At 49.0% G+C, this 9,220-nt stretch overlaps 1 protein-coding gene across 1 annotated transcript; it reads right to left on the reverse strand.

The window, feature by feature from the left end:
- Positions 1–362: 362 nt before the first annotated feature.
- LOC142584222 (uncharacterized) lies at positions 363–7,877 on the reverse strand. Its single transcript, XM_075694380.1, has 4 exons — positions 7,721–7,877; positions 5,840–5,910; positions 1,804–1,875; positions 363–592 (listed from the first exon to the last, which is right to left on the reverse strand). Exons 1-4 carry the CDS (start codon positions 7,831–7,833, stop codon positions 441–443), a joined length of 408 nt encoding a protein of 135 aa, XP_075550495.1. The 5' UTR covers positions 7,834–7,877; the 3' UTR covers positions 363–440.
- Between the last annotated feature and the right edge of the window lie 1,343 nt (positions 7,878–9,220).

Genomic DNA, 9,220 nt, shown 5'->3' on the forward strand with positions numbered 1-9,220 from the left:
ACCCCAGCCCAGCCAATCGAAACTTTATCAGCAGACGAAATCGGCATGTTCACTAGGTGTACACTAACCGTATACCCACCTCCCTAAGCCGGCATCCCGCCCAAGCCCGCATTCATCCGAAACGTCTGTCTGTCCCCATTACTTGTCGAACCACACACGCCACCTGTTCTCTTCAAGTCTAAGCCCGGTGCCGTTTCCCACGCTACCAGCCAGGAAACGATGTTCTTGTACGCTATGTCGGCTCTGTGTCCTGATGGTGCAAAACATATCGCAGACGCCTGCCCCCGGAACGTCCTTTCGAGCCGACAGAGTCATACAGTAAACAGAAATAGCGTCAGAGCTGAAAATTTGTGCACGTGATCTTCATGCGAGCCATTTATTATGTGCTGTTTTACGTCCAAGGGTCTGTGCTAGCGAGAGACCAGTCGCCTTGAAATCCTTTAGCCCAACTTGGGGCCCTTGTGGAGGCAGCTGGAGTCCGAGACCTGGTACTTCGGCGAAGTCCCACAGAGCAAGTCGTAGAGAAAGTGGCAGTGCTTGGGAACGCCGTGCCGGAGGGCGGATTCTCGCACCGAAAGCAGACATTTGGGGCCTGCGAAGTGGGGTGGGATATTTTAGGTAAAGAGCCGTCTGTTTTAAGCTTCAATAATATTTAAAGGCATAGCTGATCTTGCCATTTAGAATGGACAAAACAACCACTTGCGGTAACATTCCAAGCTTCACCCGATTCTCTAACGCCTGTTGTACTGAGTGGTTCCAGAGCGACTAAATAGAACATAACCCACGCAGACGATAACTTCTAGTTAGTTATTATAGGAACCTCAAAACTGCTTTATATGAAAAGAGAACGAACAAATTAGTGCAATATTTCGGCATGTAGTGATTAGCATGCAAAAAGCTGTTTTCATGTGACGACCAGACACTATGGACGCTTACGTACACATTAACATCTCTCCTAAGGTGAGCTGCCTAAAAATATTCGAAGTTTCTTTCTGAAACAGAATTTCTGCAGAACGAGAACAAAGGACACAGTGAGAGAGAATGCGCTACTTTACAAGCTTATATGAGATTGTATTCCTGAGGGAGAGGGAGAGAGAAGCAAAAAAAGAAGGAAAGGAAAGACATGGTGAATTCGTGCGCGCACGTGAACGCGATGCTGAGGACGTCCGTTTACAGAGGTATCTGCAGCGTTGTGGATCAAGAATGCCTCGTTAAGACAATGAAACACATAATGGAAGTATGTTTGTATGTTCTCAAGTTCTCTTGTATGTTCTCAAGTATGGTTTTCTCCATAGATCTTTCATGTTATCTGGCGAATAAATCCAGATAATTGTGCGCTTGTGGTATGTAGGTATGTGTCCATTACTATATCTTGTATGTTTGCGCTGCACTAAAGTGTCTTCAAAAACTGTACTAATCACAACATGCTCGTAAATCTTTTGTATGTGACAATACTTAGGACTTTCGCCTGAAGCAGAGATAGGGCTTTCCTTCATTTTTTTACATAAACTTTTGTCCTCTTACTCTCGCTGATTCAATATCCCCACGGTGGTAAAAAGTAGCAATTATCAGCGGGCGCTTAACCAGCCTTCGCCTAACTAGCTCACTTGCTCCTCTTACTGTACTTGCACCACAGCCACTGATGCTTCCTGTTTGTGTAATGTGCATGCGTCATGCGATTTAGAAGTCGATACGTACCACAAAGGGCAATATCTCTTTCTTTTTAAACACTAACCATCTTTCATCGAAAAAGGTTAGAGATCCTGAAACCTAATCGTATACAGCTAACCAGTGTATGCTCACCTTTTTGGTCCTTCACGATCCTGCAGTGGGCACAGTCCACGAACAGCATGTCGTACATTCCCACACCGGAAACTGCGTGAAACGAGGCAGATAACAAGCATGAAACCAAACTCTATCGCACGCATTTCATAGCGCAGCTCATTAGAGCCTGTTCCCGCGTTTTTCATAGCCGTCGGCCGCGCCGTTGTACCTCGCCCTATCCAGCCCCGTAACCGGCGCCAGCGCGCTCCCGCCGTCATCTCTTGCGCACGGCGCCAGCCTTGCTCTGCCCTTTGTTAAGAACGGCGCAACTGAGGGGCAAGAGTTGCCAGCCAGTTGCGACGACGGCGGCGTCAACTTTCAAGGAAAGACACCGTTACGCTCTAGCCTCGTCGCCGTTGTGACTGAATGAGTTCGACGAAGCAGGCTTTGTGCCGCAACACGACACCGCCAACCGGGTCGGCCGCGAGCGGGGGAGTTGCCGCGGGAACGTCGTCGGGGGCCCCTTCCCACGCGCCAACTAAGAGGCAGGACAATGGCTACCCGGACGCGCCGCGAGGGTCAGCTCCGAATTCTACGAAATTTGTGTGATGTCGGTTTGGGACCATGAACCTGTGTGTGTGTGTGTGTAAGCCGTCCCGGAGAGAGGCGGCGTGTTTACAATGACTGGACGAACGTTTCCGTCTCCTTGGAAACAAGGGGGGACCGAGTGTTTATAAACCGCTGTTGTGCGGATGCTCGACACACTTTCTTAAGCAGTCATGTTAGACTGACGTACTTTCTCTCGCAGTCATGCTAGACTGATGAAGTGCATGTAAATACTGTAAATAAACCCATATTCCTCGTTCTCGATGAGAAGCAGTCCTTCCCTCCATCAACGTCCTCAGCGTGGATAAGTTGGAAGACGGCATGGGCCAGCTACCTTCGAATTCATGCCGGACTCCAATCTTGACAACGGGTTACGAGCGATGGGATTGAGCCCCCAATCATAACACCTTGTCCTACAAAGCCAGATCATGTGTTTGCGCCTATCCTCTCGCTCTCTTCCTCCGGGCAGCGCCGTTCCGGTGACTCTCGATGCTACCGTCCACTCCGCCCTCGCTCTCCCGTCTCCCGCTGTCATACGGCCCTTCCGCGGTGCCGGTGGCCGGCGCTCCTTGCCACCTCGAGCGTGATCCACGGACCTCCGCTCCTCCGTCTCCGCCTCGCATGGCTCTACGGCTCTCAGCTGTGTCTATAGCTTCGCCGTTTGGGGGCGCGTGACTCAGAGGCCTTTGTCGCCTGTGGCAGTGCTTACGCCTGGCTGTCCTTCTCCCAACTCCACCCTTGCGCTAACTTCCCCTTACCTGGCGCAGTGCCGTAGCGGTGACTCGAAAGACAGTTATAGCATTTCATCCTCTTACTTCTACTTCGCACCCAAACCATGTACAGCCACATTGAAGCCTGTGTGTGAGCGTACGAGTGTGTGCCCTCTACTCAATACCCCTGTTAGCCATCCATTTTCTCATCTCAGTTCAAAGGAAGCATTAAATAATAATTGCTTATTACCTGCCCCCCGCTCTCCACGGTGGGGACCTACTATAAGATGGCGCAGTAGCAGCGGATAGCTGTGTGCGCTGCGCAGTCCGAAACGCAGAACCGCCTCCGTTCGGCACTGCGTGTTCTGAATGCGGCTGCCTGTTCTTGAAATAAGGCAGCAGCTTCGCTCAAAGATCGCATTACCACGAAGCGTAATCATCAGCCCATTTTATTTTGCAACCAAAGCCATTTCGCGCAAGACGCTGGAATATGCATGCCCGGGCTCATAGTCTCTGAGCTCATAGCCATCGTACGCTGTCTCCTGTAGACAGCGCCTCAAGGTGGCTCCAAGCAAGCTACCTGAACGCCTGTAACTTAAGACACACGGTGCGGATGGAGATACATTGGAGGACATGCCCGGAGATCCAGTTATCAAGAAGAAACGCGGTCCCAAGAGGGATAGGTGGCAGCAGAGACCCTGAACACATGGTGCCGCCAAACAGTCTACCGCCACTGAAAGCGATTGTGAAGTTTAGCGTTTCGCTGAAGGCGTCTGCGAACGCTGGCGATAAGAGGAGAGCCACCAGCTACGTTGCGGGCGTCGCAACTCGATGCCGCACGAGACGAAACAAAATGTAAATCGCCGGGGTTTGGCCGCGGCCATTGAAACGATGAGATATTTAGCTTGAATTGTTGCCCTCCGTTCCGTTCAGACCATCGTGTGCAGCACAGTATGGTTTGCAGCGCACGTGCGTTCGGCAGGAATGCTAATCTGAGTGCACGCAATGCTGCCCAGCCCTGTGCAGATTAAAGCCAATTGAGCGGACCGTCACGGTGCAAGCGCTTGGCTTCGTCGCTCTTGCAGCCAAGCGCACTTTGCGCCCTTGCAGACGTGGTGATTCTCCTCGTGCGGGCCGCTCATGCGTGTATATACACCATGACAGTACGGCTGGGCTAACGCGGCACTAATGTGCGTGTCATTGCTCTCGCAATAAAATGTAAAATTCACGCGTTTATACAAGGTGCCCGTGCTAGCGTACGCAAAGCTGTGAAAACAAGAATTCTGGTACTATATGCAGGTGGGAGACCTGCTGGATTCGGTTATCAGTCCTCTTCTTCCACGAGGATAATGTTAGTGTACTAACAGCCTTCTAATTAGAAATCCTTCAATAAACATGTTTTAATACTTGAATTAAAAGTGCGTGATTCGATGGGAACGCGTTTGATGCGCCCTGAAGCATCCGATTCAGTCGTTTATAGTGTGTTTGCAGCAAGCCAGTTCGTTCCCTTTTTTCTCTCGTCGACTTCGGTGAGCGACCGGTTGGTTGAAACTAAGAAACGAAAGCAAGTGGGAAAATAGTCCTAAGTAGTCCGCGATACAAACTGAGTCGGTAGCGGCTGTTTTATCGCGATAGAAATTATATGGATACTAAGTGACTAGCGCGAAAGTAAACACGGGGCACAAAAAGGCGACAAGGACAAGCGTAACCCAGGACCTTGTCCAGATGCATTTCTGCCGTCGGCGTCGCCGTGAGGTCCCGTATAAAATCCAAATGGGATAAAATCGTTATCGCGCACCGTGTGCTGCATGTGCGAGTGAAGGCGTGCGGGGGTGAGCCAGCGAACGCGGTTCAATCTCGCGTGCGCGCGCGAGGTACTCGGGCAGGAAGCGTGCCCTCTCCTGTCGCGCACGAGGCAGGAAAGCAGGCGAGGGAGGAGGGCCGCTCTTCGGCGGCTGCTAGGGTGCCTCGATGTTTTTCTCGCCCACCGCTCCGTACAGATTGGAGACAACCGTTGCGTCTACAACGGCGTTGGCCTCGCGATTGGCGGATGCCGTAGTAGACGCCCTTGGCGAACGCCGTAGGGGCGCGTTGCCCGTGCTCGTGTGTCTCGAAAGTAATCTGCGTTGCGGCAAAAGTGCGCGTCCGCGCGGGCCTCATCTTCAAAACGATCTGCGATGTTTGCAGAGTGCGCGTAGTGCCGGTAGCTTGATATGCGCTGTGCTTTCGACTTTTCGTTCGCGTTGAGGCCAGAGTTGCACGAAGGTCAATCACTTGCTGCTGCCGCGATTCCTCACTCCAGCATTTTGACAGCGAGTTTACGCGCTCATCGAGCGAGGTGTGTTCATGTTTAAACGTGCGCACGTGACACCATGCTTATATATTTAGTTAAAATACGTTGGCGGGCCAATTGGTTGGAATCTATGATAGAATGTGCAAGCGCGATTGAACAAGAAGCATACACACAAAGACAGCACTGTTTCCGTGTGTCTGTTTCTTCCTACGTCCTTGTTCAGTCACGCTTACATTTTCAATGATGGTCAATTTAGTTAGAAAGCGAACATTTACAATTTTATGAGGCTGTTAACTGGCTACCCGTACTTCGCGCAGCTATCCACTAGTTAGCTATCGCAATCCGTGCTGCGCCTTTCGGGCGAAACTGCAATTTTTGTCGTTCTACTTTTTTCCGGCTCTATTCGTTCCCCAGACCTATTGACGAGCGTGAGAACCAGAACCATCAGGCTACGCGTATTACTCACCGCCATCCAACTGAACCTGGAAGATGTTATAATTTCTTCCGTCAGAAGACTTGAATGTGAACGTAGCGTTCCTGAAAAGAAGCAAACGAAGGGCGTCAAGTTCTCAAAATCACAGAACTACGCAAGGCAGAGCGTGCTTTGTAAAGTGGGCATGAGAACGTAACATTCTGACTAGATTAACAAAACGACTTTATTCTGAAACTCAATGTGCGAAGAATCAGCTAGCAACTTGTTGCAGGGAGACGTTTATTGGCACATGGGCAACACATAGCCAAAGAGTTCATTTCTCAATTCCGCCTGCATTTTTTTTGCTCGTTTTGTCTTTTTTTTTTGAACTTGCGGTATTTTGAAGTTCATGCAGCGCTTGTTTAGAAATAAAGGCTGTAGTGTTTTATCGGATAAAGTGCGAGCACTTCATGTATTATTGTTCACTGCACCACTGGTCACGAGACTTGTTTCAATGTTCACTCCTTCAAAGTAAATGTACTTCGTTTAGCGTTGCCACCACTGGCGGGACTTCTCGGCGTCAACTATTGTCAGAAGCATTTATCGGAAAGAAATTGCCAGAACATCGCCTGTTTTGCATAAGGAATTCAGTCTGTTTGCATGCAAAGAAAAGTATTTGTCGGCTATAGACGAAAGTGTGCTCGAATGCAATGATATACGAATTATAAATGGCAGAATAGTTTCGTCATCTGCAAACTAACGTATGGGTCAGCGAACCAAGGCAATTACTGCGGTTGATTTCTGTGGCCCCTGCAGTCTATGAAGCGTCCCGTAGCCATTTGAGCCTTTTGAGCCATTTGAGCCATTTGAGCCATTTGGGCCATTTGAGAAACAAGTTCCTATGGTTGCACAGTAGAGGTAAGCTCGTCTGAGCATCTCCTTCGATGTGTAGTCTGTAGTCAGTATTTCTGTTTGGTGCCAACAGTTTACCGGAAACATGCCCACATTTGCTGCTCACTGCAAGAAGCCTCAACACTGGTTCTCAACGCACAGCACATGGGAAAGTTCGGCACACGGTAATTACGCGAAACGTCCAACAATAACAGCAAAATTATTGCGCTTCAAATGTGCCCCATATCTTGGTAAACGTTATTCGGAGAACAAACGCCCCGCTTCAGTGATTGAAAGAGCTCCTTCCCGTGAAAAAAAAAAGATCTCCTGTTAGCGCAAATTGTTAGAACTTAGTGGTGCGGCTCATTTCGCACGTACAAGACCGTACGGGCTGCCCCATCTACCCTACTCGATGTGAAGATGTATACCCATAGCTTGAGTGAAAATTTTAAAAAAATTATGGGGTTTTACGTGCCAAAACCACTTTCTGATTATGAGGCACGCCGTAGTGAAGGAATCCGGAAATTTCGACCACCTGTGGTTCTTTAACGTGCACCTAAACCTAAGTACATGGGTGTTTTCGCATTTCGCCCCCATCGGAATGCGGCCGCCGTGGCTGGGATTCCATCCTGCGACCTCGTGCTCAGCAGCCCAAAACCCTAGCCACTGAGCAACCACAGCGGGTAGCTTGAGTGGAGGAGCCTGCCTCGGGACAATATGATTTTGTGGATCGGGTCCCCAGAAATACCTCGATGCGCAAGCATTTTTGTTCTTGTATTCGTGTACACTCGCAGCAACTGCGACAGCGAGTGTTCACCCGTTTTAGCACGGCATTTCTCCGAAGGCCCATTTTCAATGAAACTTCCTGCTTTAGAGCGAATCGGTTCAAATTACGAATCGAATGTGTAGCTGATAGGGTTGACATTCCAACGAAGTTGCGTATAACGATATAAGAATGCGTAAACGTGTAAGGTTGTAGTGAGTTTCTGCAGCGGTCCTCTAAGGCCGCGAAGTTCGGGACACCGAAGGTGAGTCGATACGCACCTTTCGTGTCCGTTATCGTAGCGCACGCGGAACAGGCCCTTCTCATCGACCACCTTGCTCATCTGGGTGTCCCTCAGGCAGCTGTCATGCTCTCCAAAGGCTCCTTGTTTCATGTTTCGGTAGAGAACATACCAGGTGGCACCCGGAGACGTGCACTGCGATCAGTGGGTACATGCACCTAGTACAAACTACAACCTTGTGCAACCGTTTTCAAGGCGCACCGCTTCTCGCTATTTCCATCCTTCTTTGTCAGCTTCCGTTGCATCATTGGTAAGAAAGAGGTGGGAAGCTCCAGCTTAAAACGTCAAGGACTATTTCCATTAGGAAACTGTCAATCACGGTCGAAGAACACTGCGCTCGTTCGATAACAAACGTTTACTCTCTCTGTGTCAAGGCAAATGAAGCTGCGCCAACATACATTGTTTCTCTAGTTAATCGTTCTGCTGCACAGTTGCAATATATATGTATGTATATCTATATATATATATATATATATATATATATATATATATATATATATATATATATATATATATATATATATATATATATATAAAAGCCTGAACTACTCTGATATAGATTGCTACTCAGTGTTGGGTAAGTAAAAAAGAAAAACTAAAGGAGAAAGGGAATGCGAAGACATTGGTGATGATGATGATGATGATGATGATGATGACGACGACGACGACGACGACGACGACGACGACACGGAAAGAAAGGACATGAACAGTGTTCCGCGTTTCATGCTTCGGAAAATCCTCCATCTATACTTTCACATCCAGTAAGCGACTTACGCCAACCGAGCCCGGAATTAAAGACAAAACTGAAGTCCTCCGAAAATTTCACTGACGAGCGCGAGTTTCAGGTCAGACTGAAGGAAACCCGCCTGTTCCGCTGTGCAAAGCGTCAACTTCCGCCATCTTGTTGGATATCGCTTTGCTGGCGCATACCGAGCTAGTCAACGATGTCGTAGGAGCCCTGTGAACCATGCAGAGCTCAAGAGATGACAAATTTCTCGAAGCCCATAATAGCAACCCCGGTAGCCATTCTTCATGACCAAGTGATGAACGCCAATCATATTCAGCTGGAATTGACAGCCTGCGTAGGCCGTGCGACCTGACTGTCACAATTTCAGTTAACACATTTCGAGCGAGAATCCAACGCGAACAGAGAAACGACAACTATCAATGGTTCGTGCGTGGACATTTATCATCAGCTTCGACGAACAGCATGCCCCACTTACTATACGATCTTTCATGTTTACCATGCGACGTGTTTTTTGCGAGGCGCTGCGATCGTGGGGCATTATACAACTGAGCTTCTTTTAGAGGCTTCTCGCAAAGAAGTGAGAACGAATTAGCAATTTCTCGTGGCACTTATTTAAAGTTCGAAGCGCACGGTCACCGCAGAAAGAGGCTCGCTATAGGTTTCGGTTTCAAAGCATCGTGCTTCTTGGGAATGCCGTCCGGACGAATATCTTGGGCTGCAAAAGTCCGCTAG

Source organism: Dermacentor variabilis, chromosome 6 (assembly GCF_050947875.1).
Source record: "Dermacentor variabilis isolate Ectoservices chromosome 6, ASM5094787v1, whole genome shotgun sequence".
Taxonomy (NCBI): Eukaryota; Metazoa; Arthropoda; class Arachnida; order Ixodida; family Ixodidae; genus Dermacentor; species Dermacentor variabilis.

Excerpts from the sequence above, each read along its gene's own strand:
- LOC142584222 (XM_075694380.1), bottom strand. The coding sequence starts at position 7,833 with ATGAAACAAGGAGCCTTTGGAGAGCATGACAGCTGCCTGAGGGACACC. Across the intron at positions 5,911-7,720 it reads TACGATAACGGACACGAAAG|GAACGCTACGTTCACATTCA; the intron begins GTGCGTATCGAC and ends GCTTCTTTTCAG. Across the intron at positions 1,876-5,839 it reads CCAGGTTCAGTTGGATGGCG|TTTCCGGTGTGGGAATGTAC; the intron begins GTGAGTAATACG and ends CGTTTCACGCAG.